We start from the raw sequence: 13,020 nt of genomic DNA, 5'->3' as shown, positions 1-13,020 counted from the left end.
CTCGGAAAAACAGGTTTCGACATGTTAACAACGGATTAAACAGTTTTAACTGCTGATAAAAGTGACAGAGGACAGAGATATGGGAAGTGTGGAAGCCTCTACTGTATCAAATTGACAGAGGAATAACAGAGAGTTGGCCATTCTAAGGTAAAAACTCAGCACATACACCGTTCATGTTTTTTTTTTTTTTCATCCAGACGGCTTCCCGTGCCCCCCCTGCAATGGCACGGCGCCCCCTCCAGGGGGCGCGCCCCACAAATTGGGAACCTCTGCTGTAGTACATGTGGTTGTTTAATATGGGTCTATGTCAGTTTTGCTTTAGTGTTTGAATATTTTATTAAGTATATTTCTCTCTCTGTGTCTCTCTCTCTTTCCCTCTCTCTTTTGCCTTTCACCTCCTCAGACAGAGATTCAGTTAAGGTAAGTCCTTTCAGTCTTTATTATCCTCATAACAAGAACCATCCAGAGCTCAAAGATTTACTGTATCTTCATTTGCGATGATCAACCAGTATGTCTGAAGGATGTCCAGGCTACATTTGAGCGCATAATCCTTTCTGACTCACTTTCTGACACTGAATCAGACTAAATCAGTATGAGAAGCAAATTTTTCTGCATTACAAAATGGTTACCTTTATCCAGTAATTGTTACACATTTCTAGATCTGAATGAAGTTTCAAGCTTCTTCTTATCCATTGAATAATTTTTCAAAATTTATATATTCAAAAATGTGCTTTTAAAAACTAAAATATAAGATAAGTTACGACAGAAGCCGAGCAGAAGCTAAAAACGAAGGAGTTCAGGAACAGATCATGGTTACATCCAGTGAGTGCGGTAAATTAGTCCCTTAAGCGGCACAGACCCCACCCCCCAAAGGAAAACATTTGGTTTGTTGAATACTCAGTGAGCAGATTAGCATGTCTTTATGTGAGCAAGCTGAGCTCACATGCTTGAACACACAGTTTAGAGAAATTGTGCGTGTGTGTGTGTGTGCCTTTTCCGATTTAAAGGAATTTTCTTAAATGTTTTAATATGTTATCTCCTGCCCACCATGTAGCAGATCCTCAACCAACACACACACGCACACACACACACACACGCGCACACACGCATCACGACTGCTGTAATTAGTAGGTGTATGTGAGCACGCACATATGCGTGAACATGCGTGTGGCTGTGTTTCTGAGGTCATCAGAAATTAGCGATAAAGACGGAGCGGCCAGAATGATAAATTCCTTTCATTAGCGCTCAGTGAGAAATCTCCCTCACACACATACACAAACACACAGAGATGCTCTTTGACACTGCGGCCAACAGTCACTCCATGAAACCAATAAGCCGTTTGTCAGTGATCTGCCGTTGCCTTGGCTACAGTCCACAGAGTACAGTTTGTGTGAATTGCATGAACATCTGTGCCTTGATGTCCTTGGAATTAGGTCCTCACACTCCGATAAAGGTGTGTGGGTATGAAGCGAGCTGCAGCACGTGCGTCTGCAGACCTATTGTAACCCGTACAGGCAGTCAATTAAACAGTCATGGTGTGTTCAAGGACAGAGCCTTCTGAGAGCGTTTGTTGCTGCTGGTAGAAATGAGTGTGAGGGTAGTAGTAGTTGGTTCAGTGTTCGATTATTTACATCATTGAGTTGATTATGAGGTATTTGCAATATTCCCATTCAGTCTGAGTTATGTAGACTAAAACTGGCTGCCTCATCACAAAGTTTCTAAATTTGTAAATCATTTGACACTGTGGACCAAAGTATTTAGCTAAATATTCTTCTCAACATAAGCATCTCTAATGAAGCATCTTACTGGTTTGCAGATTACTTGGCTAATAGGACACAATGTGTTCAAATGGCTGGGGCAAATTCCTGTTTTGTTAAGATTAAAAAAGGAGTACATCAAAGATCAGTCATAGGGTTCATGTTAATCACAATTTGTCAAAGACTTCTTATCAGTTTTATGCAGATGATTGTGCGATTTACTGTTCTTATTGAACTGCACAGGGATCTACATTTCTACAGGCTCCTTTTGATGAAGTGCAGATTTTCTTGAGCCACTAACATTTGTTTGAAATGGTGAAATGCTTTTTTCAAATTCATCTGTTCGCTGAGAGCATCTCCCCAATAAGAAGGGGAGGTAAATTTATTACGAGGGTCACTGGTTATTTATCTGGGATTAATTATTGATGAGAAGCTTTCATTTTAAACTTCATGTGAAAAATTTGATCTCCAAATTAAAGGTGAAGATTATTATGTACTACAGAAATAAATCATGTTTCTATCCCTAACTGATACAAAAAGTAGGTCCAAAAATACAGTAACATTATACACACCCCAGAGTGATGTTGTCAGTTTCATGTGGCAGTTATTAGATAAAGTTAATTTGCTGATTGGAAAAGTATCACACCGATCACCTGTTTGATCCAATCAAACTGAAAACCATCTAATTCTTGTCACCAGCTGATTTCTCTGCGTGTCTCTACTGGAGCACGTTACAGCTTTTTGCTTGTGTGGAAACTGCGATATGCAACTTACTTTTGAGATTTTTGTTATTTTCTGTCTCATTTTATTTTTGCTTGCAAACAAGCTTTGCAGCCACAGTCCATTTCTCTTTGTCAGTGCTGGGATGCTCTTTTATAAAACTCTGACTGCAGCGTGTCGCCTCGCCTTCCATGCTGGGCTGGCTGCAGAGAAAGAAACAAATGAACAGGCCAAGAGAGATGGATTAAACCAAATAACTACCACCCAGACTTCAAAAGCCTCTGGGTTTGTGCAGAACTTTGTGCAGAATAAAGGTGAGAAACAAAAAAGTGGATATTTTGCTGCCTAATTGGGTGAGCGACCATCTGAGCTGTTAATCAAAGAAAAATAAATATAATTGGACCGCTGGTCACAGCTTAAACATTTCAGCCCGGGCAGTAACCCCTCTGTCTCACATTTTTACGCACTGGGTTGCTCTCCTCCATCAAAGATCATTGTGTGGTGTATTAAATCTACATTAGCATCCTGCCGTTTGGGGATAAAAGCCAGCATGCGCTCATTTCCGGAGCAACAAATACAGTCCGCGGCCGTGCATGGTCCCTGCTCAGCTTTGGGGGAAAATGCGGGCCGTTGATTCAAGGGACAGTTCTAGGTGAGGCTAACTGGCACATCTGTGATGCGTATTTGCAGGGTTAGTGGCTGTGGTGAGACCCAGAGACACCTCTACTCCATATCTAATTGAATGTCTTATCAAAGTGTGTGACAAAATGTGGAGACAGAAATGAAACGGACTAATTTGTGCAGAATGTATGACTGCTTGCTCTGTGTAGCCTTTGATGTACACAGTTGCTTTTCTGAGCAGCTCTTAAAGTGTCTGTCTGTCACCAAGTAACAAAGTCACATTTAGGGATGACATTATTACCAACTTTAGTGGTTGCCATGGTAAAAATTTTGTTGGTTACTTTTGCAGTTTTAAAAATAAAATACAGTAAAAACATATGTGGCCAGGGCATGCATGGATTAGCAGACTTCCCCTGGTGCCTGCAGTCACTGTCCATGCAGCTAATGCAGACTCTTTAACCAGTTGGCAATTTTGCTGTCAGTTTGTTTGTTGGACTTTTTAACCAGCTGATCAGATATATTGGGCTAGTTGTACGGCAATCGAGAGTCTATTACTACTTTCCAAAACTTCCAACATAGTAATAAAGATTATGCATAAACCACATCGGGGAAACATTATCCGTATTTTCAAAGGATCTTCACGAAACTCCAATAATATTGATAACAGTGATGATTTATACAATAACCATGATCAAGCAAATTCCTCCAGGTTTTCTGTTGGTTTTGGGAACAAACTCCATTACATGAATTTTTAATATGTGTTAAGAATTAAAAAAGAAAACAGATTAAATCACAAAACTTATGTTGACTAAAAATTTTAATTTTTACAGATCATTTTAGTCAACATCATAGATTGTGTTGCTGAATCATGTCAGCCGTAGTTTGAAGTTAGGATGAATTAATCAAGACTGACACTGAAGTAACGCCCAGAGAGAGGATTCCTAAAGTGAATGAAAAATGAAACAAGAGGCTACAGATACCATTATCAAGAGTCGCAGAATCAATTGGATACGGGAAGTAAATGTAATTATGATGTCAGTGAAAATTAATACTTTCACTCACCCACACTGAAGACTTTGTCACAGTCACAATGCTCGCTCAGCCGGCGGGGCCTTCATTTGTCTCCACAGCAAAATTAATTTGCTTTGATGTTTTTGAAAAGAGCTAATTTGCAGGCTAATTAATCTAATCAGCCTGAAAAGGAGGCGACAGAGAGGGATGGCTCAACTTGCTCCTCTATCACTCATGAAGAGACACACGCCCATACACACACACACACGTGCACACACACACACTGATATCTGCAGATTATTTGCACATCCAGAGGACTAAAATGTAAACAGGAACAAGTGCTCCACACACACACAAACACACGCAGCTTCACCCTTCCCCCCGCTCAGAATCGTTGTCATCAACACTTGCAGCACGGCAAAGGGCAGTGAAAAGGTTACAGGCGTGAGTTAGTGGAAAGGTCGAGCTAAAGGTCTTGTTTTATTTTATTTTTTTTCTTTCTGTCCAGTGTATTCTGGGTGAGCAGCGCCTCCCAATGTGGGAGAGACGGGGCAAAGATATTCAGAGGAAGCGGGGCAATCTCTTCGTCTGCTCCTCAAAGAACATTAATTGATATTTAAAAGATGCAGAACTCGATTGGGAATAAGCAGCATCAGTGGCACAATCACTCTGTTAAGGATGCTTCACTGTTTTGTTGTGTTAAAATAGGAGTATTCAACAGATAGTAGGGTTGATTTTTAAATGATTTAGTAGAATCTTCCCTGATACCATGAGGCGGAGAAGCCGCGACTAACCCACATGTCGTTTTGAATGTGATATTAAGGGAAAGATGTAAAGCATGTGGGAGAGACACACTTTTAATTTTACAGTACATTCAATGTCCTTTTTAAACCCAGAAACTGCCTTAGCTAAACATGTAAAAAGTGTGCTTTGACTGGAATTTTAGTTTAATCTGCTTTTTCAAAAAAATTGCAAAGGGGATCAGTAACCAACACCTCTTACAATAAAAACCCAAAGCTTTCATTAATTTACCTTAATCAGTCGTGAAGCTATCGTCAGCTCATTTATTTTATTTCAGTGGTATAATCTAACACATAATTTGCAGCTGCTCTCCAAAAATGAGCTTTGGAGATTTTTTTATTTATTTTTGTCTTCCTGACCGTTCTCGTTTTATTCGCAGTGGCAGAATAAAATTGGGTTGTTGTCCAGAAAAACAACTAAAATAAAGAACAGTTGGGTGCCTTTGCCATGTCATATTTATCCTAAAGGAAACATGAAGTTGTTGATTACAAATGAACAGTTGCTAGATGCTCCAATCAATTAAAATTTTTTCTACTCAATAGTTTAAATAGACTCAGATTAAATGTACATGTGTGGATTTGTTTTATGGTGTTTTAGCTGGAGTGCTATAACTATCATGAGCTCCATATTTTCATGTTAGTGTTTTAGAGCTATTAAAAGTTGCTTTTGTTGACAACAGATCTGATTTGGAGAAGAAATTGTAGATAATTTGTCCAGTTGTATGAGTTACGCTACGATTATCTATAACTGTCTTTCACTGCCTTATCTGTCTCAGTAAAAGTTAAATTTTTTGATTGTTTCATTCAAAATATAAACTGATTTAGTCTTATTCTGGTGCATGGATAAATTACCTTAGTCTAAAACTAAGTGTTGAATACATAAAATATTTTCAGTTAAAATTATCTACTTTTAAGCTTTAAAAATTTGATTTAAAATCCATCAAGAAAAATTACTATATCATGTTTTATTCTACAGACATCTGGTTTATACGTGATAACAGAAATTGCTGCTCAAATTAGTTTAACATGTTTGTTTTCTGCTTCAGAGTTCATCCGTGTCTCCATCAGCCAGTTTCCGGGCTGGAGAGAAACATCGGAGTTCCAGCGATTTTTCATCCGAGAGCAAGAAGCAGAAGACGGATGACAAGGAACTGACCTCCAGCCGCTATGTGAGTGATGAGCTTAAACCCTCCGACTCTGGGCAGTGGAGGAGATGTATGATTAAATATTTTATCACTGCAAGAAAAAATTGGAAAATTTATCTCAGTTCTTGAGTCTGTTTTTACTATACTTTGTTTAGAAGAGCCGAGGAAAGAAATAGAGAAAAGCTTGGGAGATGAAAAGCAGATTAACATGTCAAGCCACTAGCTTTCAATTTGTCCTTTATGTTTTCTTATGTTGTCAAAGACAAAGAGTTAGAGCAGACTGATTGGAAAATATTGTGAGGCCATTTTACTCACAATATTTGAATGAAATAAATATATTCTATTTCATTCAGTTTTCAAAAATGTAAGCTACATTTCTGTGTGAATCCCAGGAAAGTGATGGAGAAAAGAGTGACGACAACTTGGTAGTGGACGTCTCCAATGAGGTACCAGGAAGCTTTTTATTCTTAAGATGCCATATTTTTTGTTCATCTGTTAAACATGTAACCTTGTTTCTTTGAAAACATCTGGGCTCACCCACCTCAGGATCCTACGTCTCCTAGAGGAAGTCCCGCCCACTCTCCTCGGGAGAACGGATTGGACAAAAGTCGCCTGCTAAAGAAAGACGCCCCCCTGAGTCCTTCATCTATCGCCTCCTCCAGCAGCACACCTTCATCCAAGTCCAAAGAGATTAATTTGGTGAGCCATTTGGGGAATTATCGCCTTTTCATCTGATTAAATTCTTTTTTAAGACATTTATATCAGTGTAAACGTTCAAGCGAGTCATTGTAAGTAAAGTATGAAGAAATGTTCTGATGATAAATATCTTAATGCATCAGGATATAATAAATGCTTTCTGGACTCCACCAGGTTAAATGATTTTACAGTCAAATAAATGAAGTCTAGACCCAATTGAAGTGATGGGACCTTATCTGAGTTGTGCAAAAACAAATCTGCACACCTCAAAAAAAGTGGCTCTACAACTTGAGTTTATAGTTCTTGTTTACTTTCTTACAGCATCTCCATTTAAGATTCATGTTTGCTTCAAAAATCTTTACTGTATCTGTCATGTAGTAGAGTTGGATTTGAAAAGTTTTAGAACTTCAGAGCTATGATATGTCCTGATACTTAAACTAAATAAGTAGACATTTTAGTATACTTGTTTTGTTTGTGGGTTTCGTAATTAAGAAAAAGTGCTGAGAACAAAAACCTAATTTTGGCATATCCTTATTGTTCCTACTTAGGTTGTGAATTGCTTTGCATCCTTTCTAGATGTAAATTTACATTTGCTCTTCTTTCGTTGGTATTTTGGATTTAGAATGAAAAATCTACAACCCCTGTGTCTAAGTCCAGCACCCCAACCTCCCGTTCTGAGGCTCCCACACCCAGCAGCACCTCCACCCCTGGCCTGAGGCCTGCACCGAGTAAACCCACAGGAGCCGAGCTGCTGGGTCAGTCCTGATCGTAGCCGGTCGCAAAGCATCTTTACAGCAACGAGAAGCATGGAAGTCAAAAGGAATCACAAAGAACTTTAAATACCAATAAGCCTTCCTCAGATTCGAGTACAGACAGTTTGAACATTGTAATGTTTCCAGTATACTTATTTTCTTAGACAATGCTAAATTTTGAGCAAGATGTTTAAATGATCTTTCATAATTCTTATGTCATTTCTACATGTTATATTTCAGAATACAATAAAACATATTGGCACATTTCTGTATCAGACGAAGTAGACCATGTTCTTTTGTTTGTTTTAATTAATATTTCTAATCAAAACCTCAATTTTAGTCTTGCTTTTAAAATATTTTTCCTAATGTTTTCATGCTCAATGAAGAGAATAAAAATATATATATACTCGTATATATTTAGCGATGTATTATTATTTGTATAATATTTATTCTAGTTTTCTTTCTTCTTTTTTGCCTGTATCTGCACCAGTAATACTTGTATGTATGTGTGTATATGTGTGTATGCATATATAGCCACACTTTCTCTGTGTATTCTGGTAGCCAAGCAACAACATTTTGTTGCCAAATTCACTGTTGTGTCTATGCAACGACAATAAAGTAAGTCTAAGTCTACTAAGGAATTTGTGCCTGTCCTCACACTGTTTCAGGAACCATCGTAACTTCTGCCTTCGTTGTCTTCCAGCTTCCGGTCTCCGGACGCCGCTCGCAGTGCCCTGCTCGTACCCCGGACCGTTCGGAATGGTTCCTCACCCCGGCATGAACGGAGAGCTGAGTGGAGCGAGCGCCGCCTACTCCGGCCTGCACAACATCTCCCCACAGATGAGCGCAGTGGCCGCCGCTGCTGTGGCGGCATATGGACGCACGCAAGTGGTACCAGGACTTTCACAGAAACACACATCTGTGATCATGTTCAAAACAGAAACGTGTAACATAACGGAGAAGCTATTTGAATCAATTTGAGCTAAAATATTGAGTTAACAGAAAATAAAACAATCATTATTAAAATGTTTCGCTTTGTTCAAGCAAGCTTTTCACAGGTTTCTGCTTAGTGCTGCTGTTTGATCTTCCTTTAAATCAGTCAGCAGCTCCCTCTAAACATCAGGCATTGTAGATATTTTGTCGGTTCTTTAACTTGTCTACTCAAACCTCACTGATGATGATTTTTTAAAGCCTTCTGCCAGATCTCCTGATATCGGATTGACCTCAGATATTCCCTGGTAGATCTCAGAGTTTTGTCTGCAACCTCCAGTGTTTGTCTTCGATGTAAAAATTTGACTTAAAATCTTGTAGTGCGCTGCTGGCCGTAGAGTGAAGGTCACCGACCGCAAGAGAGCAGTCAGTCTTACTAACAACACAAACAGAAAAGAACTGCTTTAACCTTTAAAGAGAGCTAAAATTTTCTATTTGAAAGAAAAGAAAAAATCTCCTTAAAAAAATAAAGAAAGCAAAGAAAGAGAGGGGTAGAAAGCATTTCTCGAGTTCTACAGAAGTCCTCCTAATCTTAAGTTTTCCTTAGATTTGACCGAATAATTTCAAGTGTTTTTTTATAATGATTCAAATTGGGCATTAATGTTACTATGGCAATGTCTCTGTTGTCCATTTACATCAACTTACCGTAAATTAAGCAATAGTAAAATCTGTTTAACATTGAAAAAGTGATTTAAATATCTAGAATTAATTGTTAACATAAAATTTGCATGCTTATCTAACTCTTCAAGTAGTTTTCTTTAGTTCTCAGCTTTGAGATTTTTTTAAAGAATTGTTGCTTCTAACAATTCTAGCATTGTTCTCTCTTAAGCTTCATTATCACATTTTTCAAGCAGCTCTGCTTTAATTAGAGATGACTCATGTAACAAAAGCATTTCACAGCGGTGTGTAGTTGAACTGTCGTCCTCTTGCTTTGTTTAGGTGGGATTTGATCCTCACCATCACATCCGTGTCCCAGGGCTTCCTCCCAACCTGTCAGGAATTCCTGGTGGAAAACCGTAGGTTTCCTCACCTCAGTTGTTAATGTCAGAGACACACCAAGAAAGACACCTGATTTTGTCGTTATCCTTTCATTTCACTCTCTTTCTTATTTTTTTGCCACTCTTTGTCCCCTCCAGAGCTTATTCCTTTCATGTGAGCGCTGACGGACAAATGCAGCCTGTGCCTTTTCCTCCAGATGCTTTGATCGGCCCTGGCATCCCACGCCATGCACGACAGATCAATACTCTCAGCCATGGAGAGGTGGTGTGTGCTGTCACCATCAGTAACCCGACTCGTCATGTCTATACCGGGGGCAAAGGCTGTGTGAAGGTGTGGGATATCAGTCATCCGGGTAACAAGACCCCTGTTTCCCAGCTGGACTGCCTTGTAAGACCTGTGCCTTGATCCTTATATTCCAGACGGTGTCAGTAAGTGCATGTTATACAGTGTTTTTTTCTGTTGCTTCAGAACAGGGATAACTACATCCGCTCATGCCGCTTGCTTCCGGATGGACGGACGCTAATTGTAGGGGGCGAGGCGAGCACTTTGTCAATATGGGATTTGGCTACACCAACTCCTCGTATCAAAGCAGAACTGACTTCATCCGCACCAGCCTGTTATGCTTTGGCCATCAGCCCTGACTCCAAGGTCTGCTTTTCCTGCTGCTCTGATGGAAACATAGCTGTCTGGGATCTTCACAACCAGACTTTGGTTCGGTAGGTGGCTACAGATTGGTAATGTAGTGATTGTATTTCCTTGAGTGAACACATGAACTTGAGTATGACAGAGTTTTAGGGCCACACTAATGAAATATTTATTTATTTTTTTAATTATGAGAATGAAGTAATAAAATTGCAAAAAATTAAGTCATATCGTGAAAATAGTCATGTGAGAATAAAATTGAAATAGTATGAGAATAAAGTCATAATATTACAAGAATAAAGTTTATTCTCAACATATTGTGACTTTATTCTTGTATTTTTTTTTACTTTTTTCTCGTAAAATTTTAATTTTATTTTTGTAATACTGTGACTTCATTCTTGTAATATTATGACTTTATTCTCATTAGTTTATTTTGATAATTTTATGACATCATTCTCATAATTTTAGGTTTTTAAATTTTTCTTTATATGGCCCTAATACTCTGTCACTATTGAGTGACATCCATTCTGCATCGCTAATATTACGTCAGCCCACCATTTGTAGCATTTACATCTTCATCTGAGTGTGTTTATTGGAGTTTTTCCACATTCTTCCTAAAGTGCATTTGTGAGGTCAGACACTGATGTGGGACAAGAAGGGCTGGCTTACAACATCTGTTCTAATTCAACCCAACTGGACTGAGTTATGTTCCAGAAACCACACACCTACTGTTATTTTTGGATGTTCATGAACTACTTTTTGTTTCTACTACTTATTGTTAAATAATATGGGTGTATTTGTGCATGACTCTCTGCAGGCAGTTTCAGGGCCATACAGATGGAGCCAGTTGTATAGACATCTCTAATGACGGAACTAAACTTTGGACTGGAGGTCTGGATAACACCGTTCGGTCTTGGGATCTGAGAGAGGGACGGCAGCTGCAACAACACGACTTTACTTCCCAGGTTTGCAAGAAACACCAAAGCAATACGTATACTGTCTTAAATATTTTTATTAACCTCTTTTAAGCTTATATTTCCATATAATTCTTTATAACTCAGTCCCTCTACCACCTTCATAATGTAAGCTGTTGCACTGGGGGAACGTAGGCTTGGTTATTACCAAACTTATTGTACCAGTAGTTTCTGTTACTTGTAAAGTAAAAATGTTGCAGACTGGTAAAAATTGTACATCACTGGACAAGTCCCTGCCAATAGCAGAGTGTGTCATTATCGTCTGTGCTTTTGATTTATTGCAGTAATTTACCAGCTCAGTTCAGAGCATTTAACCCACACTAAAGGCCAGACCATTTTTGTCATGCCCTCAAATACTTTTAAAGCCAATAATACTTGCAGTTTGAATTCACTTTTTTTCAGGTAAGAAGAAATGCAGCGATAACAGACCATTATTGCAATTTTCCTGAATAGGACCCATTTTGCAACCTCAGTTTGTACATGAAGGCGTGAGTGTGCATTAAAGAGATTTGAGAGAGAGATGGAGCACAAGACAGGGAGCAATAAGGCTGATAAAGTTCTACAGTCTCAGCAAGTTTATCAACCACTGTTTCTCTGCTAAAATATGAGTCTTTTACAGGTTTTTCACATTTATACAACATATTCATGAGCACATTTTTGATTTTACTATGCTGAATGTTTTAAACACTACATATGATGAAATTCATCATCTAGTATAATAAGATCTGGGGTGCTGTGGTGGCACAGGGGCAAAGGACAACCCACGTATTGAGGCCTTAGTCCTCCTGGCGGTAGTTTCAGGTTCACCTCCCGGCCTTGCGACATTTGCCACATGTCTTCCCCCTCTCTCATTACCCTCTTTCCTGTCAAACTACTTTCAAATAAAGGCCTCCAGACCCAACAAAACCTTAAGAAACAAAAAAACATCTAATATAATAAGATATTTAAAAGAGGACTGTTTGTCTTTTTTGCAGATCTTCTCTCTGGGTTACTGTCCGACAGGGGAGTGGCTGGCTGTGGGGATGGAGAACAGCAACGTAGAGGTCCTGCATGTCACCAAGCCTGACAAGTACCAACTCCATCTACATGAAAGCTGTGTGCTCTCACTAAGATTTGCTCACTGTGGTAAGAGTGCAACGTGGTCAGGGGGACATAAATGACATCAAATGAAGCTCCCTTGTTTAATTCTTGATTTAGACACAAACAGGTGAAATTCTGGACCACTAACCAGTATTCTCAGTGTTTTGAATTGGTTAGGCTTAAACATTTATTTGTTCACCTAAGGGGTCTTGCATACCTAAAACAAAAGAAAAAAAAATATGTGCATGTACAAAACAATATAGTCTTCTATGTTTATATAGACAACTTTATATTACAAAAAAATTTGACCAGGGAAGTTCTCCACATTCAAAGTGAAAATACAAGAAAGCTGGAGGTGCATAGAGAATAAAATCATTAGTCAAATTCACAAACAGAAGGTTGATTTTTTTTTTTCTTTTTAATGTATACATTTTCACCGTGTTTTGTTTCGTTCCTTGCAGGGAAGTGGTTTGTGAGTACAGGAAAAGACAATCTACTCAACGCGTGGAGAACTCCATATGGAGCCAGCATTTTCCAGGTGAGGGGGGCAGAGCATCCCACCACAAATGCATCTAGGAACTTTCTGTTTAGAGACACATATATACAGTGCAATATCTTTTCTTGTCTTTTAAAGACAAGCTCGGGTCCTCTACCAGAGGCCTGGGAGCTTGAGGGTTCTGCGCAGTATCTTGGCTGTGCCTAGAACTGCACGTTTCTGGACTGAGATGTCTGATGTTGTTCCTGGGATCTGTTTGAGCCACTGCTCCAGTTTGGGGGTGACTGCCCCGAGGGCACCACTGTGGTCTTCACCTTCCAGGCCTTCTCCAGTTCCT

At 39.1% G+C, this 13,020-nt stretch overlaps 1 protein-coding gene across 5 annotated transcripts in view; it reads left to right on the top strand.

Moving 5' to 3' along the window:
* Window positions 1-13,020, top strand: part of LOC103142032 (transducin-like enhancer protein 4) — a 51,598-nt gene that overhangs the window by 34,252 nt on the left and 4,326 nt on the right. For all 5 annotated transcript variants that reach the window (XM_016674262.1, XM_007557886.2, XM_016674261.1 and 2 more), the window contains 12 exons: window positions 404-420; window positions 5,956-6,078; window positions 6,447-6,500; window positions 6,601-6,753; window positions 7,373-7,505; window positions 8,206-8,393; window positions 9,432-9,508; window positions 9,629-9,878; window positions 9,960-10,207; window positions 10,951-11,098; window positions 12,082-12,232; window positions 12,649-12,725. In XM_016674262.1, coding sequence (XP_016529748.1) covers window positions 404-420; window positions 5,956-6,078; window positions 6,447-6,500; window positions 6,601-6,753; window positions 7,373-7,505; window positions 8,206-8,393; window positions 9,432-9,508; window positions 9,629-9,878; window positions 9,960-10,207; window positions 10,951-11,098; window positions 12,082-12,232; window positions 12,649-12,725 — 1,619 coding nt within the window. The remainder of the gene's footprint in view (window positions 1-403; window positions 421-5,955; window positions 6,079-6,446; window positions 6,501-6,600; window positions 6,754-7,372; window positions 7,506-8,205; window positions 8,394-9,431; window positions 9,509-9,628; window positions 9,879-9,959; window positions 10,208-10,950; window positions 11,099-12,081; window positions 12,233-12,648; window positions 12,726-13,020) is intronic.

This window comes from Poecilia formosa, unplaced genomic scaffold (genome assembly GCF_000485575.1).
Source record: "Poecilia formosa unplaced genomic scaffold, Poecilia_formosa-5.1.2 Scaffold92, whole genome shotgun sequence".
Taxonomy (NCBI): domain Eukaryota; kingdom Metazoa; phylum Chordata; class Actinopteri; order Cyprinodontiformes; family Poeciliidae; genus Poecilia; species Poecilia formosa.
Note: the sequence above shows the minus strand (reverse complement) of the source record. Positions and strands in the feature narration are given on the sequence as shown.